We start from the raw sequence: 26,110 nt of genomic DNA, 5'->3' as shown, positions 1-26,110 counted from the left end.
GTACATGTGTCCCTGCATGGGTCCATTGTCAAACAATTTGAGGGTTGGCAGCGTAAGCCTGGTGTAAATTCGGAATGTATCAAAGGGAAATAATTATTGTATCCTTTTCTAGCGTATTTTCTCTTTCTCGTGACGTTTTGCTTTGTGTTGGAAGGGAGGTGATTTGGTGCTGCTCACGGCTCTCACTTCTATCGTGTCACTTGCCGTGGGACACTCGTGCCCAGGCTCTGCCTGGCACGGGGGAAACACGGGAAAGACCTTCCAGAAAACATAAACGAGCGCTGAAAACACGCACAGAGCAGGATTTGGGTCAAACACTGGAACCTTTCCAGCGTCAGGCCCCCGGCTCAGGCAACCCGTGTGTTTTTTGGAGTTTTTTCTTGTGTTTTGCGTTGGCCGCCGCTGGTGCGGCAGTGCCCCCTCCCGATGGCCGGGCGGGGCGGCGGGCACGGCTCCCCTCGCCGAAGCCTCTTCGGCAGAGCCCTCGAACCAGCCTCGGGAAAACCAGCTCCTTTCATTCGGGGCGGGGTGAAGAACACTTCTGACAGACTAGGGTTCTGGGGGATTTTAAATTTTTTTTTTTTTTTTTTTTTTTTTTTTTTTTCTTCTTCAGGTACCCAGCTACATAACAGGGGAATTGATGTGGCACGGTTCTGCCTTGAGAGGGGAACCCACTTTATATAAATAATTCAGGACCTCTCTGCGTGACAAATAGCACTTTCATCAGATTTCTGCGGTTTGATCTGTCGTTTTTGGTGATGCAGCAAGATTTTGAAAATCTGTGACAGACCCACGAAACAAATACTGCCATTTGTGTATGTGTACATAATGTAAAAAAACCACCTTCTTTATGAGTCTCTTTAAAGTTAATTGCCTTCTTCTCTGAAGGAAAATCTTGTTCCTCTTCCTACAGCATTTTTCTGTTAAAAACACTCTGAAATAAAAATAATTTGCTCCACGTATGGCAACAAAACATAGCTGAATAAAATGAGTGCTTGGTGCTGCACATGGTGGAATTGTTGGCTAATGCATGAAATGGCTAAAATGCCATTCATTTTACATCCTGCTCAGTAAACAAGTCCTCAAAGTATGTACTGGAGTTTGGTGGGGATGTCTTGTACCCAAGGTGTGGCTGGGGCTGTGGAGGGGTGGGGTAGGGTTGGTATCAATGTGTACCTTCCTTTACCAGTCGTGTTGCACATACTAGAAGTCATTGTCTTGGGACAGCTTTTTCCTTTAGAAATGAGAAAGACTTAAGTAGAACAGCAATTTTTTTTCCCCTTAAGAAGCTAAAGCCATCTCCCTTGCAGCATGGCTGTGAGCTGGGTGACCACATACCTGGGGCAGGTTTGGGGATGTCCATGTGTGGTTTCAGGCAAATAAATTCCTTTTCATACCCAAGTTCATCCTTTAGTTTCTCCCCTTGTTGAGGGATTTAATTGGGTCTTGTCTTCCCAGCATGATGGGACTTGTGGGAAAGTCACATCCTGGAGGGCTGTTCCCACTGTCCACTTCAGCTGCAGTTGACTGATAAAACTCAGAGTTAGGTGATGAGAAAAACAGTGTGGTCGTTTTCTCCTGGTACCTTGGGAGCTCTTGCTAGGAAAAGATGCCCAAGGAGAATACACATGGCAGCCTGACAATGCCAGTCATAACCTTGTAGCTGTTTCTTTCTGTTGTATTCACCACTTTCCCACTGGAGCAGCAGTGGTAAGTGGCCTGACCATGCAGCCATGTAGCAAGAACTTTTCATTTTGAACAATGCAGGAAAATCCGTTCTCTAGTACATTTTTACGCCAGATCCCAGGTCAAACTTTGTCAAATAACAGTAGGAAAGTCACTTGCCTTCTCAGACTCCAGTTCCATAGGAGAAAACAATGGTGGTGGTCAGCTGGGTAGAAACCTTGGGGAGGTTTGCTGATGAAAAGTGCTGGACAGATAACAGGAACAGGAGGTGGACATTGTTTCATAACACATTTTGGAAGCTGACATTTTCACTTGTTTGCTTGGTAAGGTCAGAGTTTTCAGATATTCAGACATCATGGGAATGCTCTGAAAAATGAGACTTTGAGTTAGAAAAAATACTGTATTCTGTCTCTTCGTGTCTTAAAGACTGTTGTTGCCTCATATTTTCCAAATTTATTATCAAAAGTATTATCGTTTGATACATTATTTGTCTTGCTAAATATTTGCCACTACTAAAATCAAGAAAAAATTGTGTGTGTAAATATATATATATATATATATATATATATATATCCCACCAATACTTTTGAGGCACTGGTTGAAAGCCTAGGGAAGTGTTACTAAAACTGGACTATTTAAAGTTTGTTTCTAATGTGAAGAATTTCTTTTGCAAAGCCAAAAGGTATGGCCGAGATATTTTCTAATCTTTAGTGGGATTAGCTGGGATTGTTTGAACACACACCATGTTGTAGCTCATACTGTTCTGTGTCTTTTCACTAGAGCAGGACTACCTGAAAATTGGAGTAGATAAGAACGTAGAAGTGAGAACCTGCCTGGATGCCAATGTAAAAACAAGTTCTTGGTCTGTGTTAACCAGGCAGAGAGAGACCCATGTTACAAAATATGTGTTCCATGGCAGTAATGTAGATTCAATGAAACTTACTTGACAATTTTTTAAAACCTGTGAAATGAGGCCTTTTTTAGTACTTGTATTGGGCAGAGAGTTCCCCAATCCATACCAACTTGCATCATATGAGAATCCGGCTCTTCAATATTTAATTTACTGACCTTTATTTTGTGGTGAGACAAATGACTTTTTAATGACTCCTGCAGACTTATTTGCATTTTAAAATGAATCCATTGCCTATGCTGCCAGGGAGCTACTTACTGTACAAATATAGCATTTGTTGGGAAATACCTATTAGGTACTAAAAATATTTAATTGACCTACTTTTTTTTTATTTGCAGGGTTGTGTCCTTTGTTGTGACCTCATGGTTTAACTGGGAATAAAGATGAGTATAAGCAGTGATGAGGTTAACTTCCTGGTATATAGATACTTGCAAGAGTCAGGTGAGTTTTTACAATTTTGGTTATTAAAAAATGCATTGTTTATTTGATCGTCTTCCGCAACTGGCTTTAGCAAACACAGGCTCATTTAATTATTTTGCCAGTAGGCATGTGCTTCCGTCTGAACTGTTTCTTGGTGTTTCTTCTCAACAAGAGAATTAATTCCTGCCAAGTTACCTTCTGTAACTTAATCAGATTTAGTCATTTGGAGTCTTCAGATGGCAGTCAACTAGCCAAGGACTCACTCAGTTGCTAAAATGCATTTTCCTGGAGATCACTTCTCCACAGGGTGATGATGGCACTTCGCACCGTTTTCTTCAAGGCTGCTTGAAGAAGAAAATAGAATGATGAGCAAAATGCTGTTTTTTCCTGTTGTCTTGGAGTGATGGTGCTCCTGCCAGCTGGTGTTGTGTAGCCGAATTCCTTGCCTGAACGTGACTGTGGGAGGGCAGATGTGGCTGAGTTTCAAAGGAAGAAGTGACAACTGTGACTATGACTTGTATCACTTAACTCTAAATAAAGATGAACACGTATTTTACAGGAATAACTCTTGGGGTCCCCAAAAGTCCCTGCAGGACCTTTTTTTGGAGGATCTTGTCCTTCTGAGTAGCCAGAATCTCCTGCTTCTTAGGAGAAAGAGCAAAAGACACTTGAATATTGTCAGACTTGAAAATAAACCTTTTTTCTGTCATATCCCTCCACACTGACTGTGTCTGCACAACACACACACAACAATGCAGCAGGGCTCCCTCATTTTTAAAGCTTCCCCAACCCAGTCAAATCAGCAGTTTGAGTTTGTGTTGCATGTTTGGGTTTCTAGATGCAGCCATATGGCTGCAGGGAGTTTTGTGGTGGTGGTTATTCGTGAAGCTCTGTAAGAGACAACATCATCTTGTACTCACAACTGTGGTACTGATTGCTTAACACAGCCTGCATTTAGAATGGGAAGATTTGACTGGAAGTCAGGGCATGCCCCAGTAAATGAACGAGTGATGATTGTCAGCTGGCAGGAGGGAATATGATCTCAGCAATACATAAAAGAAGTCTGCATATTAAAGCAAAAATAATCTCCAGTCTTATGATAACAGTGTAAGAGATCAGCTTTAATGTATATACATGTAGATATATAAGAAAATATACATGTTTATTTCATATCTTACCTTGCTGTTTCAGTGTTTATTCATTCTCAGTTTTGTTTAGTGATTGCTGATGGGTGGCTTCAGGCTTCTTGAAAATGCATTTGACTGATGCAGCATATGTCCTCTGCTCATGGACTTCCCAAATTGAGGCAGAGAAGCAACAGAAGCAATGGTGGATGGCAGGCTTCACAGTTTCTGTTGGTCAAAAGAAAGCAAAACCTCATTTTTCAGCCTGAATTTACTGACAGCTACTACACGTTCTTATTCCAGTTCCAGATTGCTTTTGTCATAGAAGCCAAAGTTACAAAATTGCTTCATCTTCATTTGAAAGTTTGAAGGCAGCTTCTTGCTTACCTGACAGGGAAAAAGGGGGAAAAACAAAGTGGTTTAAGAAAAAATGCCATGACAATAAAGTTAATTTGTTGAAAAAACTTTTTTTTTTTGCTTAAACTCACTGGTTTTTACTAATTTAAGATAATTTTTTACTGATTTAAGCTATCATTTTTTTTACTCATTTAAGCTAAAACTATTTTTTTTAGCTTAAATTAACTTTTTTCAGGGTGGTCAACTGAATAGCAAGCCGCTGTCATTGCTGCACCATAACGTGTTTGCCACTTCTTAATCAGTGCACAGTGCTAATGTAGCTCTAAATGCAAGAGGATATACAATTATGACAACACTCTACCATGAGCTGAATTCTGTTCACATACAGATCCATTTCACTTTCAGGGGTGTCAAATCAGGGAGTCAAAATAGCAAGTGAGTCTCGTGTCTTGGATATATGGTTTTTTTATTAAATACTACATATGATACAATACTTACATGTAGTCTGTGAATATATAAACATGTTTAAATGCTATAATGAATTGTATATTTCATATTGACTTGTGCATGAATGTTTTGCCATTGATATTGTAATTAATAATTGTTGTGTTTATATATGAACTTTTCTCTTTTTGTACATGAGGGAATTTAGGTGTTGACAAGTTTTTGGTAGTTCAGAAGCATGCTGTAGCATTATACTTTGTATAATTTGCTCAGGTTTTAAACAGAAGGTCTCCTACCATGGTACAGCAAGTAGCATTGTCTATCTGTAAATCAATTCTGATGTCTTTGCCTTGTCTTTAGGGTTTTCCCATTCAGCATTTACGTTTGGTATAGAGAGCCATATCAGCCAGTCTAATATAAATGGTGCTCTGGTGCCACCAGCTGCTTTGATTTCCATCATCCAGAAAGGTCTGCAGTATGTAGAGGCAGAAGTCAGTATTAATGAGGTAAGGAGGCTTTGTCTGCAGGAGCATTGTGTCCTTGCTTGCAGTAAGTTTGAATGTTAGTATTTTTTCTTAACTTTCTTGTATCCTATTTATTTACTTTTACTTCAGATTCCTTACTGCTGGTGTTCACCATGACTCCAGTGGTGGAACCAGAGTGGAGTGACATAACTGGGTGGGGGTTCTGCCCAGTGCAGCCACACAACACCAGGCATGGTGTTCTGGCTCATTGATTAAAGGTCCGTTGTCTGTAGAGTTTTTACCCTACTCTAATGTTGTAGTGCATCCAGACAAGTGTGACAGGATAATAACTGAGAGCAGTAATCTCTTCATTTTTTTTATTTTGTAGACTGGCACTAGAGAGGTGGCAGAGCACTGTGCAGCTCTTGTTTGGGCTCTTGTGTCATCACAGTGAAATAATGTGAGCCCAAAGGCAAGGTTTCCAAGGAGAGAGGGAGTTTGAATTTGTGGCAGGAAGGCTGAAGGTATATGCCAGTTTGCCTTTTGCCTCTGCTGGCTAATTCATCTTGAGCAGGATCTGTTAAATTTGATGTTTAAATGGTTATTCCAGAAGTACAGAAAGCTATGTATCTTCCTGCCTGATGCTGCAGACACTCTCCCCCAGTTTCCATTCTCATTTGTGCCTGGAAGGTGAGAAGCCTTTCTGTGTGTCGGTTAGATTGCAGAAGGAAACTTTTTTTCCATTAATTCTGCTCACTTTCCAGTTTCCCTTATGTCTGCTGTTTGTGTGGTTTTCACAGTCCTAGTGAAGCAAATCCTTTCCCTTAGGAAACCTCAGAAAAATAAAGCAAGTGATAGGAATAGAAGAAGACCCTATATTTATTGCAAGGAATCCTTCTAGTCCCTAAGAATAGATCCTTACAAAGCCCTAGCATATGTATAAGAGTATTTTTAACTGGGTCTTGTCCATTTCAGGATAAAATTCTTTCTTCTTGTTTGAAAGCATGCCAGCACTGTTTAAAAAAAGGAAGAAAACTAGTCAACTCCCCAGATAATATGTTTATGGAAAGTATTAGTCTAATAAGACCATAACTTCACAAGTCAGTGACCCGACTTGCAATGTTTGCAGCTCTCTCTTCAAACAAACCATTAGATTTTGCTGCAGCCACTCATGTTTGAAATCATATTCATAGATAGCTTACAGAATTTTTTGCTTTAGCAGACAGTTCAGCAAACTAGAAACAAGTAACTTTTGATTCCACAGGCTCTCCCAGAGGCCTGCAGTGGCTTTCTTTTTGCATATTTATGGTGGTTGCTTAACTTTAGACTAAAATTCCAGTCCTGACCACAGCAATGATGAGATACCACTTCCAGCACCATATGTAAACCACTTTATTATATTAAATCAAAAAGTTTTCTTTAGTATTTCTTGGAGTCTTTGCCCATAATGTTAATTTGTACTTGGTGTTATTTTTTTTTTTTCTCCCTGTGCTGTAATTTAGGATGGTACCTTGTTTGATGGTAGGCCGATAGAGTCTCTCTCACTGATAGATGCAGTGATGCCTGATGTGGTACAGACAAGACAACAGGCCTACAGAGACAAACTTGCACAACAGCAGGCAGCAGCTGCTGCAGCTGCAGCTGCCACCAACCAACAGGGATCAGCGAAAAATGGAGAAAATACTGCAAATGGAGAGGAGAATGGAGCCCACACTATAGCAAGTAAGTTGGGGCAGAAATGGCTTTCAGCTGGGTTAGCATTTCCTAGGTTTTTATCATAGCATGAGCTTGTAGACAACAAGGTAAAAATGTAGAGTTTGGAGTAACCCTTCAGCTTGCAGGGAATTCCTTCGTCATGAGTGATACCTGAACAGATCGTGTCTCACCTTTGGCTGTCTCCAGTTTTGATATCTTGTGTTGCACGAGTCAAAGTTCTGAATTCATTAATTCACAATATGCCCTTGACTGGTCTCACTTCCAGTACTACTTCTTTTCCATCACCTGAAGGTTTTTCACGGGTTCCTTGTATTAAAAAACAAACAAACAAACAAAACAAAACAAAAAACAAAGAGAGCGAGAGAGAGATATTTCTGCACAAGGAGTCAGTCTATGACTGATAAAAACTGAGTATTGCTTGTGAAGCTCTGCAAACTCCTTCCAACAGCTTCTGTAAATCCCATGGATCCAAGAGCTGTACCTGACTCTTCTAGGGATGTTGAGGTCAGGGATGCTGGGACAAGCCCTGTGTCCCTTGTCTCTTTTATCAATATCAGTTTTCATGATTTGCTGTTCCAAATTTCTTGATATAACTGCATTCAGGTTTGCTTTATTCATGAATTCCATTTTAGTTGTGATTGGTGAAATAAATGAGTCTTGTTTGTCATCACTGGTCAAAGGAACATACCTTACTATGAGGCTTAGTATGGAAAAGTTTGGGTGAGGTATTAAGCTATGATTTTGAAAATACTCTTCTGTAAGTCTGAATTGTGCGTTTAAGTATGGGAGTTACAGTTCTTTCTGTAAAAACACCTAAGAAATTACATTTTTGAGAGAATATTAATATTGAGCCATGTACAGGTTTTACAGCCTGATTTTACTAGGCTTTTTCATTAATATGTATGATAAAAAGCTAGAAATGCATTTTTGGCTGAAACAAATGAGGTCTCTACTTTGATGATTTCATTTAAAAATCTCGAAGGAATATTTACTTCCTAACTGTGATCTGGATAGAAGAAGGGTAGACCTTGGATCTCAGCCCTGTTAAATATGATCCACCAGCAACCCCTGCTGGCTGTACAGCACTTCAGACAGGCATCGATCTGACTGAAGCAATGATTTATATGGTGCTCTTTCTGAAAAAATACTCGTGTTTTAATAGCCTTTTCTATTTTCTCACATGCACAAACAGCGACAGAAACCCTTAATGCTAAATTAAGCAGTAGCTGTGAAACTATTTCATTAACGGCAGTGAATAAATATGGAACAGGTGAACTGTGCAGCATTTCTTGCATTCTGCATTTGCACTCACTGTGAATTTATTTTTAATAATAGAAAATGATTGATGGTAGATGCCAAGAAAAATGTTTTGTCAGTTGAATTACCCCCAGTGTGTTCTACAGAACAATATGGTTTCAACCTCACTTCCGTGCAGAAAGTTACACTGCCATAATTCCACAGTAATTGCTGATGAAGTTTGAGAAGCTTGGTTATGTTTGCTCTATCACCAAATGTGATGTTATTCATTAAAGTCATTTTGTAAATGGAGCGTCGGAGATGTAGATTTAAAACCTGTTTGTCTGCAATTGGTGAAAGGAGAGATTTTTGAAAATGAATGTGTTGTAAATGTGTTCTCACAGCACAAGCTAGACTAGTAACATATTGTACTATGCAGTGTTGGGCCTGAAAAACAGAGTACTTGTAACAGCATTTATTTTTTAGCACGGCAAAAAATTAACTTTGGCCCTAATTCTGAAGCTCCAAAATTAAATCCACTTGGATGTGAAGGTTTACAGGGGCGAAGAGCTTTCTCACATTTTCAAAACTCCCCATCTGTCTATAGTGCTTCATTAATCAGAACTGAAAAAATTAAAGAACATGACAGCTCTGTCAAATTTTTGAATCGCATAAATTGTGAATTCTTGCACTCATCGTAGAAGAATCTGAACCATACAGGAACCACAGTGTCCCAAAATGCTAAAATGCAGCTCTCTGTACTGTTGTTTCCCATAATGCAGATAACCACACGGATATGATGGAAGTAGATGGAGATGTGGAAATCCCTCCCAACAAGGCAGTGGTGCTGCGTGGCCACGAATCCGAAGTGTTCATCTGTGCCTGGAACCCCGTCAGTGACCTTCTGGCCTCAGGGTATGTGCACTGCCCACTCTGGGTGTGGGTGTGGGTGTGGGTGTCCCTGCTGGGCCAGGGCAGCAGGGAGCACCTACCCCAAATGTCCAGTGCCACGGTGCTGGAAAATAGGGAATACTGCCTTTAAATGGACAAGAAAAGTAGTAGTGGTAATAATAATAATAGTGCACAGGAAGGGCAGAAGGCTCAAGGAACACCTGCCCCAAACATCAAATGCCACAGTGTTTGCTCTTTAGATAATAGTGCTTTGAAATGGAATTTATTACTATTGTTATTATTATTATCATCATCCTTATTTTAACCAATATATAATTAATATAACATATAGTTACAATGCATAAAATATATATGTGTAATTGTGATGTATAAATATTACAATATACAAACAATACATAATATAATTATTTTATTTAAAAGATTTAATAACATGATGTTATTTAATAATATTTAATAATGATAATATAATTATATGCAATATATATCACATCATATATCTTGTGTAGCACATATTATGTATTGCTGTATTATATATTGCTGTTATATATTCAGTATATATATTCTGTTATATATAATATATTCTATATTATATATTCTATCTTATATATTCTATATTGCATACTATGTATGTAATATAAAATCTACATGTAGTGTTTTATATGCCTATATATAAGTATAATAATATTTATTATTTTGCATACCATGTATTATAATATATATTATTAGTAAGTAATATATTATTAGCGTATGGTGTATTGAATATTATATGTTATTACAGACTGTAATTATAATGATATGTGTTAATATATGCATGAAATAAATTGAATTACCCATGTGTAAATGGCAGGATTTCTATTCCCACTGGGTGTTGTGCAGGATTTCCATCTTTTTATATATATAAGTGGATATAAGTATTATATATGTATGTATAATATATAATATGATATCTATATTATTATATATATGTCTAATGTATAATATATTATTTATTCATTTTCATACCATCTATTATAATACCATACATTATTAATATGTAGTATAATATCAGTACATGGTATATTACATTATATCATCACGTAAGGTATAATAATGTTATTACAGGCTGTCATTATGGTGATAGATGTTAACACGTGCATGAAATAAATGGAATTACCCGTGTGTAAACAGCAGGATTTCTGCCCCCACTGGTGTCGTGCAGGTCTGGAGACTCCACAGCACGGATATGGAACCTCAGCGAGAACAGCACGAGCGGCTCCACGCAGCTGGTGCTGCGGCACTGCATCCGGGAAGGGGGGCAGGATGTGCCCAGCAACAAGGACGTGACATCGCTCGACTGGAACGTAAGTGCCCGTGGCAGTGCTCCAGGTGCTTCCTGCTTACAGCCCTGGGCGAGTGGTCAGTCACAGCAGTGGTGTCCTCTGTGGCAGCACCTGAAGTATTTCTGTTTTCAGCAGCGTTGTCACTTCTGTTATACTTCAGGAACTTCTTTCTAATGAGTTTCAGTCAGTGAAATAAATATCGTAAATCCTGTGCAGATCTGTTCTGCCTCAAATTTGCTTTGTGCTCTTTCGCTTTGAGTTAAGAAGTAAAAATAAATAAATAAATAACCTTTTTGCTGGCAGAGTGAAGGTACACTTCTAGCAACTGGGTCTTATGATGGCTTTGCAAGGATATGGACTAAAGATGGTAAGCAAAATACTTTTTAATTTACGATATGTTTTCCTATATTGTGGCTCACGGCATAGTTTTTTATTTTTTAATGTATTCATATCAATATAAATTTTCAGGTAATCTTGCCAGCACCTTAGGGCAACATAAAGGTCCTATATTTGCGTTAAAATGGAACAAGAAAGGAAACTTCATTTTAAGTGCAGGAGTGGACAAGGTGAGATAATCTTTGGTAAAATTAAAATTCTTTCCTTCACCGTTATAATCTAACTGTAAGCAAAATAGCAAAACTATGCAAAGTAAGTAAATGAAACTAAAGGCATGGGATGTCAATATGTGCTTACAAAGATCTTGTTATGCTTAGCTATGTTTCCTTGGGTTTTATAGTAGTTCACTGAGCTGTTTCAATTTCATACGTTTCGGTGTCTGGGGGTCTCTTTCAATTTAGGTTAGTCTGACTTGGAAAGTAAGTGTATTGAAACCAGAAACATTAAACTTGGTAAAACCATCTAAATTCAGTGAAGCACTTCATACAAAGCCTCAGGAAAAAAAAATTGTACTAGAGGGATAGGTTCAGGCTGAGTTGGATATCAGTCAAACCTGAGAATGATTATAAAGATTAGAGCTGGAAAATAAGGAGAGTTGATATATGTGACTGGGGAGGTGCCAGTTGTGTAATGCTATGGAGTTCATTGACTGTTTTATTTCACATCTCTGAACAAATTCAGGTTTACAAGGTCTTTCAGTTCAGAGCTGCTGTTAGTGTTAGAGGTTTTATGTATGAATGGTAGGAAGGGCACAGAGTGATGGGAAATGTACTTAAAGCGAATTCAGAGAATCAAATAGACTATTGCAAGAGTAAGGAGAGTTGATTTTTTTTCCTCTGTAACTGATTCAAGGTGCAGAACTCAGCACAGGTTTTCTCTTAGTGAGAGTGGCAAACTGCAACCTCAGTACAACCACTCAAAACTGGCAGTGTCACTGTAAAGTAGTAAACTTTCTCCTTTGTTTTTTTCCCTGCGTGCATTCACTTGGTTTGCTTTATTAGCCAGCTTTATAAATGCTTGTGCTGGCACAAAGGAAGGAAAATTTAATGTCTCAAAGCATGGAAATGATCTGTTTACTCTTTTGGCATCTGTGATGGCTATGCCAGTTTTTAAAAATTTGTGGAGTACAGCTTTCATTTGAAGGAAAATAATTAAGGAAGGAATAGAAACCTCATTTCAGTCAATAAAGCTTCTCAAACTGAGATTTTTGCTCTGAAAAATATTCTGCTTTAGCAGAGAGAATGGCCCAACCTTATGCTCCTTTTCCATAATTAATTTGTGTGGTCAGTTCATGCCTCCATTGAATTTAGTGTCAAAATTTTCATTGATCACTGAGGTAGGGCAGGGATATTGGATATAATATACTGATGATCAGATACTAGTTTTGTCATGTAAGATTTCTTTAACCAGAAGGTTATGAAACTATTGGCAGAGAACAACATACAATGAAATTGCACCCTTAAATTTATGTGACTAATTGTTAATAACATCTCCTTAGGAACAAGTGAGTAGCTGATACTACAATTTCAGTATACAAGTATTTGAAATTAAAATGGATATGTGGAATGGATTACAAGAATATAAATAGGACTAAAGGGGATAAAACTGTTTAAAAGCCCACAGATTCCTTCTTCCCTTTAGACCCCAAAATGTTGTGGCTAACCACCTTTCTAATGCAATCTTAAATTTTCTGTTGTTTTCTGTACATCTACTACTATTTCTTTTAGTACTGGATCAAACTCTAGAAATGTATAATCAAGAGCAGGTTTGGGTGATGGTGAGCAGGGTAGGTATTCTCATATTTGTGAGTGGTGGTAGTTGTGGGGAAATCAGCAATTTATACAAGTTTGTTTATTGTTTATTTATCTCTTTAAAACACAGACCACAATTATTTGGGATGCCCACACTGGCGAAGCCAAGCAGCAGTTTCCTTTTCATTCTGGTAAGTCTTGATTTCATCATTCAGATTTGTCATCTGAAAAGACAAAAAGGAGCTATTTTTTAAAATAAATTTTAAAATCTGATGTTCGTGGGGATTATTTGCATAATTTTAAAATCTTACAGGTAGTCTTTGGTTACTGAGTCCCATATTGGAATTTTGAGAATGTAAACAAAGATAAATTTGTTCGGATTTTATAACTCACAGTTTTATTGCAGTTCCACAAAAGTTGTAAGACATTAATAATCCAAGTATTCCTAACTTTTTGTAGTATGGTGGCAGACAAATCATGTGGGTGGGCCACAAGGAATTAGTGTTTATCACCTAAGGGCTGCATTTGTCATCCTCCTGCTGCAGTGCTCCCACCCTGTATCCCACTGTTCCAGCTCTTCACTGGCCAGCTGGGGTGGGAGTGCGGGAGGTCAGACAAACTGCTTTGTGGGCTGCATGCTGAGCAATCCTGCCAGGATCAGCTGGAAATCAGGCTGGACAGGATGACAGACGTGTCATTGAAGGGCCTTTAAGAAACGTGTCCCATTCCCACTCTTTATTCTGCTTGTGCCACATTTCCAGTGGTCAAAAACAGCAGTAGTCAAAAACACCGACTCAACATTTACTCCAAGCAGTTCTCTCTGTTGTCTGCTGTAAATAGCTGGCTTGATCAAATGGAATATGTTGCCCATTATTAAGCTTCGAGTTACCACACCTTACAATGCTGGAATTAAGAAAGGAAATAAATCCTTCCCTTTCCCTGGCTGCCATCCCTGAGAACGAGCAGGAGCTGCTGGTGGGGATGAGCTCATGTGTGGTGATGTGTGAAGCTGTGGGAACCTGCTCCTCGTGCTGACTTCTGGGATTTGTTTATAGATGACTTAACTACAGCTTGATGTCCTGCTGCACTGTCTTCTGTATAACTTTGATTTCAAATATGTTCCATATTATGATGACTTCTATTAAATTCGTTCCATTTTGTGTAAGACTTTTTTAAGCTACATTTCTTACTGCTCATAGTGTTTATCTTCAGAACTGTTGTAAAATTAATGATTGCTTCCTGTTGGCTTTTGTTACAAGGTGGTGCTAAATTTGCACATCAAATTCCTGCAGAGTGCATTAAATATCTTTGTTTTTGTTTTTCTTTCAGCACCAGCACTAGACGTTGATTGGCAGAGTAACAACACCTTTGCCTCTTGCAGTACAGACATGTGTATTCACGTTTGTAAACTAGGACAAGATAGGCCTATCAAAACCTTCCAAGGTCACACAGTAAGTACTGCAAAAAGGGGGTTGCTCTGTGATATTTTTAATAGTGAGAGACTGGGGGCTCAGTAAATTTACTAGTATCCATAACTTGTGTAATGGTTGGTCATTGGCTACGGGCAGTAGACGCATACATAGGTCATTGTGGTTAAGGTCTTATGGTAATCACAATCTCTGTGATTATCAGAACAATTCTCACCCTCATGTGAATCTCGTTTTACCAGTGCCAAGATGGAAGAGTGAATTTTAGAAGAAGCAGCATGGTAACTTCAAACCTTTACCACGTGGTGTACAAAAATGCTTGGGAAATGTGATAAATGGATAGCCAAAAGCTGTTGTTATTGAAGGCAGAGCTATGGATAAAAATTAAGTGCTAAAATCTTGACAATTATGCAAATGCTCATAACTGCTGTCCACCTTTATCTTTTGTAAGCTGTCGTTTGTAATGGAAGGGACGACTCCAACTTACTCTCATTGTTCACTTTTAGAATGAAGTAAATGCAATCAAATGGGATCCAACTGGTAATCTGCTGGCATCTTGCTCTGATGACATGACTCTAAAGGTAATGGGAGTTCTGGGGCTGGCCCTTGTCTTTGTAGGACCCTGGAATTCACTCCATTAGCCTGGACATTCTGGCAGTATCACTGTACTTGCCATGTTGTCCAATATTTGTTCTTTTTTAAGGTAACAAGGTTAGGCAATCCTAGAAATCTTTGTTAATCAGGGCTGAGCTTTGGTCCAGAGAACTTGTTACAGGCTGCCAGTCTGAGACTTGGAGCATGATTTATTAGGTGCTTTTAGCTGTTTGCAGAATCAGGTCATTAATCATTAAGCTGTCACGTTTGATGGTTGCTTTTGGTTAAAAGAAAAAGTTGGAATGCAAGTCAGGTAGCACATACAAGAATGGGTGACTTGCTCCTTTCCTGGTTTCCTTCTCTTTCCCCTTCTTTCAAGTTAAAAGATCTTTGGCATGTTGTTTCTTCAGAGGTTGTGTGCACTCCTGGATTTTTGAAGTTCATCAGGAGTCAGTCTGCAGTTTTCAATCACACTTACACTTGTCCTCCAAATGATTCACAGCTGCGTGTTTTCTTGTAGAACAGGGGCAGGCTTGAGTGCAGAGGACACTGCAGCTTACACGTGTGGCTTCAGGGCACTCTGGACATCCTTACAAACCTGCCACCAGCAGAAATGAGGCTGTTCATGCCTGACAGGTTCTGTACTGCTTCCATGGTACAGATGCTTTCCATTACTCCTGTACTGCTTTACATTCACTGGGACCCTTTAGCACTGTAGAGTTTCAGGATACATTTTTTACATTGACAGCACTGTCCTGCTAGTAGCCCTTGGGACAGTTAATTCCATCCAGCTCACTGTTATTTAATCAGGGAATGGCTGAATGAGTAGCCACATATCCCTCCTGTTGGCACACAGTCAGGCTCTGGCAAGGGAAATCACCTTATCTAAATACAAACACTTAAGCATTAAGCCTCTAGTCTAAAACTGGATGTCTAGACATCTCCAGTCAGCACTGCTGAAGAGCAAGTTATCCTTTCCTAAGTTAAGTGTCTTAAGTCAAGTGTGATGAGTAAACCCCTGAGAGCATCAGTTGTTCTCCATTAGCAGTGGATGGAGTAAAAATAGCCATCTTAAGTAGGTATTTAATACTTAAACAGCTGAAACTCCAGGGTAATGAATTCCAGTCTGGAGCTCGAGCTGCTGTTGCTGCTGCCTCTCCCTGAGTAGAGGTGACAACTGGGAATGTGTCAGCATTTGTGGGATTCAGGCAATTAACTTCTTGGTGGCTGTTTTGAATGGAGCCCAGGCTCCAAAGAATGTTACTGTTTTGTTCAGGGTTAGCTCAAATGCCTAGTGCTGGAGGATAAGTCTGCACATCACTAATCACTTGTGGATCACTTACTTTTCAATGGCATAAGGAATAAATATCAGGTTTGGAAGCACATGGAAGGTGCCTAGTGCTTTATTTACTTGTTAGTTTCTGTCTACAACTTGATGTTCTCTAGGGCAGCTGATAGGAACTCTTTCATCTACGGTAGGTTTGGGAAGAGAAGCTAGATTTTGATCCCATCAATTAAACTGGAAACACAATTTCAATTCTGTCTGCACATTGAAAATCAATTTCCTCTTCGGCAAAGCAGCAGTTCTGAAAAGCACCATTTATTTACTCATGCCCCTCAATTGCATCTTAAATACAGTTGGGTTTAAACATGCTCCTGGTAGCTTTTTCTAACAAAAAGCAAACTAAAAGCATTACTGAGACAACTGTTATTAAAAATAGTGTTCAGGTGGTTATCTGTTGTATGGATTTTCACATGTAGGAAAAGGTATAAAAGCCTTCCCAAATTCCTTCTGTAGAAGCAATGTAAACTCTTAATAGCATAAAGTTATTTTGTTTGTTGAGAATGATAATACAGGAGTTGGAGTCCTCTAATGACCTCTGTGAAGTACTGAACACTGAAATCTGGCAATGCAAATACTAATAAGTCAGGGAAATGCCATAGTGATATTTGTGTCTCTGGATTTGTATGAAAACAGAAAATTTCTCGTCTATCCCTTTATTTCACTCAGTCTGTGTAACAAGAAGTTCATTTAAAAATAGTACCATGATATTTTATCAACTCGGGCATGAACATTTACATATTGCTCTTCTCATTTCAGCATCTGCTCTCATCCCTGCACTTTTCAAGGGGTTTGCAGTCCTCTCAGGCAGTTGGGTTTCTACTGGCAGCATTTCTATTACTGATTAACCTCACTGGGGACTTAAAACACAAAAAATGAAAGGTTCTGGAATAAAACTTGACATAATTACTCTAGAAACATAGTAATCTTAGCAAATGTTTTGACTGGCCTAAAAGGCAACAGTCAACCTGCAAATGATACTGAAGAAACTGTAAAGCATATCTTAGTACAATATTGTGCTAAATTATTTGTCTTTTTCCTCCCTTTTTATCATAGATCTGGAGTATGAAACAAGACAGTTGTGTCCATGATCTACAAGCACACAACAAAGAAATTTATACTATCAAATGGAGTCCTACAGGACCAGGAACAAATAATCCAAATGCCAATCTTATGTTAGCAAGGTACTATTTAATCCTGGTTTTAAATGCTTGTTAAACACTCTTTTTACCTCACTTTCTAGAGATGTAAGTTCACAGAATGTTTTGAAGCACATAAGATACTTTATCATATTCTGTTTGTATTAGCAACAAAAATATGTTGAATTGAGGTGTAATTAATCTGTTTTTTTCCTTGACAGTGCATCCTTTGATTCTACGGTTAGGTTATGGGATGTAGACAGAGGAATTTGTATTCATACTCTGACAAAACATCAAGAACCTGTGTACAGTGTAGCTTTCAGTCCTGATGGCAGGTACCTGGCCAGTGGCTCCTTTGATAAATGTGTACACATCTGGAATACACAGGTATTGCTCTTCTCTGTGCTGAGAAGTTGTTTTGGTCTTTTCCATCCTTCCAGCCTTTGTTTATCCATCATATTTCATCCACAAGAGCTTTGTCATTCCTAGCACACTGGTTTTCTCTTTGTTCTGAGATTATTTCTTTTAATGGTTGAACATCTAATTTCTCACTTTGAATGATTGTCTGTGATGACGTAATGCTTGTCTTTACATTGTCTTAGCAAAAAAAAACAACAAAAAGACCCAAAACCAAACAAGCCAAAAAAGATTCAATCAAAAGCTCACCAACAAAACCCCACATTGGACAAAGTTTCTCCAAGAACGTATTTCATCCAAAAATAATCTTTGTTAAGCCTGAACTTTAAGTTCCCGATAAAACAGGGGCTTTTGTGAAAAATGATGACTGGTTGTAGACATACTAATCTGATTGGCTGTTTCATTGAATTTCACTGACAAACAAGAGAATGCAAAGTGAGGGAAGATAATGATGACAAATATTTCTGTGAAACTTTCTGAAAAAGAACACTATTACTTGTTGTGTATTTCTGGCAAAAAAATAAGGTGTTGTTATGTTTAAAAGTCTAAAGACTTTGATGTCAGGCATGATGCAATCTCTGGCTACTGGGCACTGGGTAATAATTTCTAGAAGACTCACTTTAGTAATTGGAAGTGGTCATGACCATCACCAGTTTTGCCTGTCAAACACAGGAGCTCAAGATGCAATGGTTGTGTGACATTCTTTAACAAAGTGCTGAGACTGTCCACAGATCTCTTCTGGACCCCTTTCCTCTGAGAATTTTAGCTTTTAAAAGCAGTGGGGAAATTTTACATGTACAAATTTTGCTTGTTCACTTTGATTTTATTGTATTAATTATTTGCCTTGTCCATTTTTTAGACAGGTGCCCTAGTTCACAGTTATCGGGGAACAGGAGGGATTTTTGAGGTTTGCTGGAATGCAGCAGGAGATAAAGTTGGAGCAAGTGCTTCAGATGGTTCAGTAAGTGCTGTTTGACTTGGTTGGTGTTCTAGTAGCAAACATCTTCTGGAAATCTTTTAACCAACAATGGAGACAGAATTTCCTTCTCTAGCTGAAGGTTGAATACAGCCAGCTCACCTGTAGGATTTCAGCTGTACCCATGCTGTGGTATTGTCAGGAGAGTATCTTTATTCCTGTCCAGAAACCTCAGAAGGTGGAAATATCTCCAGTTTGTAGTTTCTGTTCCTTTTGGAGCCTACTGTGTCAGCATGTTCAGTGTGGCTGGTTTGGAAACAAATTTGTTTTCCCTTCTCTGCCCTTTTTGAGTGAAAACCCTCAGTGTAGGTGATATTATTACAATGCATGACAGGAATGAAATGCCTTCTGCATTGCATTCAACAGCAAAACAAAGTGCAGATTTCTAAATGCTTGTAATTAAAAAGTTCCTAAAAATGTCAGCAGCTATATATAAATAACAGTCTGCTTACTTTGCTTAGGAAAAGCAAGGAATAAAATAATGTTTAACTAATCATGAATGCTCCCACTGTCATTTCACAGCAGGGTGTTGAAGCATTACCTCCTGGCTGCTCTGACACTGTCCTGCAGAGAGCTGCAGTGGGATGGGAATGTGCAGGGCCTCCATAAGGAGCACAGTCCTGGGGCTTTTGCTTGCTTCTCTCTTGCTGGATTGCAAAGAAAGGAGAGGAGAGCCTAAGGAAAAGCAAAATTAAAATAAGGCTGATAAGGGAGTTGTGTTTTGAAGTGCTGTAGCTTCCTTTAACAAACGTCAGCAAAAAGCAATCCTGGCAGCTTGGTAGTGCAGAGTGTCAGGTGGTATTTAAACACAGGTGCCAAATTATTTCCCTCCTGAATGCTCCTTGCTGGTTAGTAAGGTAGTTAGAGTTCAAATCACAAAAGAGCAAGTTCTGGATTTTAAGAAGCCTAAATTCTAGAGAATTGATTTTGATTGGTCTTTATGTCATTTTAGTCTTGTAAGTACAGGCAATATCATAAAAGGACAAAAGCTCAAGGCATATCCTGAATGGAAATTGATTACCACTCCCCCCAAATGACCCTTTTTCAAAATATGCTGTGTAACCTTTCCAGTCCTCCAGTTAATTTGGCCCAAGAGGCTGATTGTACTTGGAAAAGATTTGTTTTCATGTAGTTTCTGATATTTTAAAAAATGTTGGGCTTGATTTGTTCTATATTGTTTGCTGGCAAAAGCCCTTCTCCTCCACTCTGTTTTAAATGTGCTTGCAGCTAGTGTTATCTTGTGTGTGGTTATATTTTACTAATAGATTTCTATATCTGACAGACCTAGAAGCACTACTTAGTGGAGATTTTGGGAAGACTAAAACTGGCATTTGTACACCATTAACTGTTTTTCTGATCTATTTCGGTATTTCTCCACGTAATTTAATTTAATTTTATATTTTTACAAATGGAATTCGAGCAAGCGCTCAGCCTCACAGTATTAAATAACAGGCAAACAGCTTACATAAGATGTTGTTGCTGTTCTGATGGTAATTGTGGAGGCAGCAGTGCCATTAGCACCGGGGCTGGCTGGGAGTTCATAAAGGGCTCACTGGATCATTTTGATATTATTTAATGATTGTTAATAGATACAAGGTTAAGCCTACACAATCCACGCCGCAGGTTTTGCTCTGATTCTTCACACACAACTGTAAAACCACGTGGTGCTGTGCAGCTGCTGTATCTGTGTCTCTCTCTTTGCAGGTTTGTGTATTAGACCTCCGGAAATAGCGCTCTTAGTTGGAAGCCATGGACCGACTATGAATGTGTACATAGCCAAAATGACTGTCCCTGACCCATGTACTGCTACAGTCCCAATCGAACCATGGCCAGTCCACTACAGCCAAATGTAAAAGAAATATATACATATACTGTATATAAAAAAAAAGGAGAAAAAAAAGAAAAAAAAAAAAAAAGGAGGAGAAAAAAAAAAATTACACCCTGAAGAGGATGACAGAGTTTTGTCACAGCTTGTGAATCCTGTTCACCAAGTGCTGGAATCTGCTGTGCCCCAAAATAACATTTAAAGGTTTTGGATATGAAAAACAGAAGAGAGCGAGAGAGAGAGAGCGAGAGAGAGAAATATACCATATACAAGAGCAGACCCATATACATACCAAAATCAGAAGATACTAATGGCAGCCTTCATTACCCCCTTTCCCCATGAAATCCATTCTCACGTGGATTGTGGGGTATTTTTGTGTTCCTTCTCAGTAATTGAGCAGTTTGTGTGTACAGAGAAAATGGACTTAGAGAAATCTGCAGCAGTAGTCTTTTTCTTTGCTTTTAATTGGGTTTTCTGTTTTGTTTTGGTTAAGTTTATGGATGCATGAAGTAAGGGAGTGATTTAGTTTCTCGTTTATATTTTTTCACCTTGGAAAACAAACAAAGAAAAGCGTTTCTTTGAAACATGTTTAGATGAATTCTTTGAAGAGGTAGTTTGAACCTGATAATGTTTGGTACATTTTGTGGCTCCCAGAGCACAATTTTATGAACAGAGGGAGGGTGGGAAAGGGATTAGGGAGAGAGAAAAAAAAAAATCCTTCTTTGTGGCATGATATTTCACATCCTTCTCATCTACAAAGTAGGATGGAAATGGGTATAGTGCTGTGTTTGATTTTCTGGTGACCTGGCTGAAACACAGTAATTTCTTATTTGGGACATAATTCTGCCAAACTTAAGAACAGAAAGGCACAAAAACAGAGGAAAAAAAACAGGGATGCAAAAAAAAAATAAAAAATAAAGAGGAATAATGCATCTTCTGTTGCTTTAAGACCTTAGGTACAATATGGTGAAATTGTGCACTATTGTGAAAAGGAGCAAAGCATAGCTGGGGGATTTCGTTTAAGAGGTTAAGATCTTTCTGGACAAGGGTTCATGCCACGGCTTCTTTGAGAGTTGCCCATCATTATTTGTAGGAGCTTAGATGTATAACTGTAACCAAACTCCAGTATTAAAAGTATTTCATGTAATTTTTCTTTATTAAAATAAAATCTTTGGCATATATTTGATAGCACTGCCATTAAGAGGCAAAATGTTTACTACCTTAGATTTTAAAAGAAAATCTTAAACAGAGGACTTGCTTCAAGTTTATTTTAATAGCAGTGATTCAGCTTATTTAAAAGATGAATACTTGCACTAATTCCCCTGCTGCTCCGGTCCTGCAGTTTATTGTATCTTGTGACTACATTTTTTTCCAAATATAGGGTAGATGTAAGCTGCTATTTTTTTAATAATCACTACTATATAGTGTCTTTTACTCTGTTTACAATATCAAGTATTTTTCTTACAATGACAGATGTATATGGCAAACCTTTTTCTGCTCATGTGATTAAAAGTATACTAATAGTGATTTTATTTGTAAATGATAGCATGAGGTTGTGTTTATGCGTATGTGTAGTCAAAAAGGTTGCATCATGTCTTGCATAAGATTCCAAGAGTGTAAATTTATAAAAAGAGAGGTTGTCAAATTTATGTCACAGACATTTTACTTAAGGAATGGATTATATTAGAGAGCTTTGCAAAGTTATCGGTTTTATAACACTATTTCAATCACAATTAATTTTGTGACTTATGATTGTTAGTCTCTAACCTATTTTTTTATTCATTTGGGGTTTTATTTTCCCCCCTCCAAGTTAAGTATAAATTCGTTTAATTGAGATAATGCAGCTTTGACATTTTAACCATTGTTCTTTAGGCATCGTTTTCTGCTATTTCCATGAAATAAACGTGACTTGAAGCAAGTCTGAGTTTGGCTAAGGTAGGGTAGCAATTTGCCAGTGGTAAAGACAAGTCAACAATACATGGTTTATATACACCCCAGGATTTTACTGCTATCATACACAGCATTTAAAACCAACACCAAGTCATATCCATAAAGACAGTTATCCGTGGTGGTTCTGTGCCAGCTGTTTTTAGGGTTTTGAAACATATTGCAAATGTTTAGAGCAATTACCCTGTGAGTTACAATATGTAGGAAACCTAATATATTGAGTGTCTGGCACTTGAAATATTGCTTTTACTGCTGGAGGTCCATGACTGTGGCTGACCTCTGTCATTTAATGAAAAAAAAAATAAAAATAAAAAAAAATTCTGTGCAATAATTTTAAACTGTGCTCCCAGGAATAGACACAAATGTTTTGAGTATGTTTAAGCTGCATTTTTCATTTAGCAATGCATTTGTCAATTGCACTGAATTTAAATCTGAAGGTCAGAAGTGATTCTTGATAGTACTTTTGTATTTTAATATGGACATTTTATTCATTTTCATAAAAGTTATTGGATGATTCTTTCAGCCAATCTAAACAATTGTGGTGGAATTCTGTGACATAGCTGCAAAATCACACAGCCATTTTTTTTGGGTTTTGCCATTTTCCTCTTTCTCAATCATGAGCTGTTTTGGTTGCAATTCTAGTTGCTGCAGCATAGCATGACACGCTCAGAAATAGAGAAAACATCAGAGCGTGTCCAGGCCAGGCGTGGGTCCAGCAGGAACACTGTCTCCCTTGGCTTGAGCACAGCCCTGCCCCAGGGAGTGCCCAGTGTCCCCGGGGAGTGCCCCCAGCAGTGCCCAGTGTCCCCAGCAGTGCCCAGTGCCACGGGCCAGGCCAGTGTCCCTGGGTCAGTGTCCCTGGGTCAGTGTCCCTGGGTCAGTGTCCCTGGGTCAGTGTCCCCAGCTGAGGTCTGTCCGGTTGTCCAGCCTCGCATGCCACAGTGCTGCTCCTGCTCCCGCGCGCCGGGTTCTGCCACCCTGCCAAACGAAAACCAGGCAAAAACATCACAGGACCATGATGGTAATTACTGTCTTCTACAGCACAAAGGCCTCCTGTTCCAGGGTATCCAAATTGCTCCTTTCAGAGGGGAAGCCAAATGGCAGCAGGGCCCTGACTTTGTGTAGGGTGTACATGCTCAGTCTTACGGATGGAGTCATTCCTGTTTCTATCAGTTCAGCACCACAACAGGCAAATACCCAAACAGAGGATAAAAGGAAGGGGAAAAGCTGGGCGCAGAATTAATGATGAGATAAGAATTGAATGGCTCTTGAGTTCGCTGTCTTTCTGTGCGTCCACCTCAGAATCCCGTTTCTCATTTTTGCATGACCAGATCCAGGTTTCTGTAGAGTTCGTCTTTTTCTATTTTTGCTTTACCTTTTTCTGCATTTTTAAATTGTTGTAAAGATTCCCAACCAGTGGACTTTTTAGTGTAGTTAAGAGAATATCTAGGTCTTCATAAAAGCTTTTTTAGACTCTTTGTAATGTTGATAAACTGAGTTTATTCTGGGACTACCATTGTGCAGGGTTATTTAGCATGTCTACTAGATGATTGGAAATCTTATATGAAACACTAAAAGTGCCTCTTTTTCTGGGTTGGGTGGAGGGGAGGTAGTAGTTACCAGAGTCAGAACGACATGGCATTTCGAAGCATGTTTCTTGATTTTGTGACACTTTAATGCATCTTGAGAGAAAGGCCAAAGATTTCTACCAATTTTGATTGATTTTTCATTTTAAAAAGCACTCCTTTTTCCTTACACTGCTTACCTCATGCTAGGGCGTCTGACAGGGTGTTGTACCTTGGGAATGTCCTTTTTTAGGGACAGCAGTGGGTGGCACAGGGCAGCCGTGCCAGTTTGTTTAATTCTGACATTTAATTCTGCTGCAGGGAGGAGATCCATTACCACTGCAGACTGGGGGGCTTCAGCCTGTAAATTGTCTGGTTTTGTCTGTTTAGCAAAGAGGGGAGCCTTGGGACCCAGTTTTTTCAAACTTTACTTCACCAGAAATCCCACTGTTTGTCACTTCACCCTTGCCAGGGCGAGTGCTGGAGGTGCCAGGGCCATGCAGAACCCCAGGGTGGATAAAATGATCCTCATCCCCATGAACCCCAGGGTGGATAAAATGATCCTCATCCCCATGAACCCCAGGGTGGATAAAATGATCCTCATCCCCTCCAGTGTCTATGGGATTTTGTCAGAGCAGGGCCTGCCTGATTTATCCCAGTTCCTTTCTGGCTCCCTTCCCAAAGCCCTGTAGAGCCATTCCCGGGTGGGATCGCTTCCACCTTCTCCAGACGCCTGAAGAAAGCAGAAGCAACATTGTGGCATGTTAGAAGCAAATACAGCTTCGGGAGACAGCAGTAAATCTCCATCAAGATCCCTGACATTTTCTGCAGGGAGAGAGACATGGAGCAGTCCTCACTTCTCCCTCTAGAGAAAGCTCTGAAATACCAGGAGCTGTGAAAGTGTGACTGTCTTCACTGTCAGTCTGGTGGGAGGCAGACAAACCAGGAAAATCTGCCCTTTCGAGTGGATTGCAGATTTAGTGTTAATAGTGCTTCAGATCAGTAGTTTTGAGTACATAATTCGCTTTCTCTGCCTTTAAGTTTGAAGCTTGACAATAACTTGAGGCATGTTTTTGTTTTTGTTGTTTTTTTTTTATTTTTGAATAATCATTCATTTTTACTTCATAATGTTTTTTGACACTTGTGGGTAAATACAAGAAAACAGTCTGCATGTTGTTGCTAGTCCAGTGTACTTTGCAATCTTGTCCTCAACAGACTGCAGTGTGCAGAACAGTAATTCTAGAATACAGAAGTAATTTTCTCTCTCTCCTGACATTGACATTGTAGTTGTAATGGTTTCATTTGGAGTTACAAATCCTTTGGGTCTAATTCTGTGAGCCTACCTATAGCACTGGATTAAAATGTCTGCATCATTTCTTCAGTTATCCAGTTAAACTACAACTGTTGTAAAAGTGTAAACCAGCCCATGACAGTTTTTTGTACTTGTTTAAAGGACTTTTATTGTTCAGTTTTCATGATTATTGTCTAAAGAAGACTGATATAGATGTTCTATACTGTCCTGGACCATGTTAATTACACTTTATGATGTATTTTGGTTCTACATCACAATGATTTGTCCCCAAGGCCCTTATATCCCTTCTAGGCACATTTTCTGTTGCAGTTTCCCTTTGCATTGTATTGCTTTGACAACTGTAATTTGAATCAGATCTGAAAGAGGTCCAGAATAAAATATATTTTGATATTACCTTGGCTGAATGTTCTCTACCAGTAACTTTAAACACTCGGGATGGAAGATTTGCAGATCATTAGGCTGGGGAAGTGGCAGACTGAAACACTATTTTTAATATTCAGTTTGGCACATTTTCAGGTAAGACAAGGTGCAAACAGCAGCAGGAGATAATGCATTGTGTGGTTGCAGCATCTCTGTGGGCACACAGTAGATCCTGTGATGGTGACACACTGTCCCCTGCCACCATGTCCTGCTGTTCCATTTAGGGGAACTGATTTATTTAATGTTTTACATGCTCCATCTTCCCCTCACCCCTACACCTGTGGAACAGAAGCAGAGTCCAGTGGTGCTTGCAGCTGCAACCCAGCTGTTTGGAAGATTCTGAAGGCATGGGAGCAGCTCCTCCCTGGTGATGGAATCTCACCTTGGGGAGATCTGTTGTTACAGAGCAAC

At 39.1% G+C, this 26,110-nt stretch overlaps 1 protein-coding gene across 1 annotated transcript in view; it reads left to right on the top strand.

Annotated features, from left to right (window-relative positions):
- Positions 1-25,672, top strand: part of TBL1XR1 (TBL1X/Y related 1) — a 110,712-nt gene extending 85,040 nt beyond the window's left edge. Inside the window, exons 3-16 of the mRNA XM_062498918.1 lie at positions 2,935-3,037; positions 5,302-5,447; positions 6,908-7,127; positions 9,140-9,272; positions 10,468-10,609; positions 10,892-10,955; positions 11,057-11,154; positions 12,866-12,926; positions 14,065-14,186; positions 14,669-14,743; positions 17,155-17,282; positions 17,459-17,624; positions 18,514-18,615; positions 20,335-25,672. Coding sequence (XP_062354902.1) covers positions 2,980-3,037; positions 5,302-5,447; positions 6,908-7,127; positions 9,140-9,272; positions 10,468-10,609; positions 10,892-10,955; positions 11,057-11,154; positions 12,866-12,926; positions 14,065-14,186; positions 14,669-14,743; positions 17,155-17,282; positions 17,459-17,624; positions 18,514-18,615; positions 20,335-20,361 — 1,542 coding nt within the window. The 5' untranslated portion in view covers positions 2,935-2,979 and the 3' untranslated portion in view covers positions 20,362-25,672. The remainder of the gene's footprint in view (positions 1-2,934; positions 3,038-5,301; positions 5,448-6,907; positions 7,128-9,139; positions 9,273-10,467; positions 10,610-10,891; positions 10,956-11,056; positions 11,155-12,865; positions 12,927-14,064; positions 14,187-14,668; positions 14,744-17,154; positions 17,283-17,458; positions 17,625-18,513; positions 18,616-20,334) is intronic.
- Positions 25,673-26,110: the final 438 nt, after the last annotated feature.

The sequence above is a fragment of the Cinclus cinclus genome, chromosome 10 (assembly GCF_963662255.1).
Source record: "Cinclus cinclus chromosome 10, bCinCin1.1, whole genome shotgun sequence".
In the NCBI taxonomy this organism is placed as follows: domain Eukaryota; kingdom Metazoa; phylum Chordata; class Aves; order Passeriformes; family Cinclidae; genus Cinclus; species Cinclus cinclus.
The sequence above is the reverse complement of the archived record's forward strand: the minus strand, read 5'-3'. Positions and strand labels throughout refer to the sequence as shown.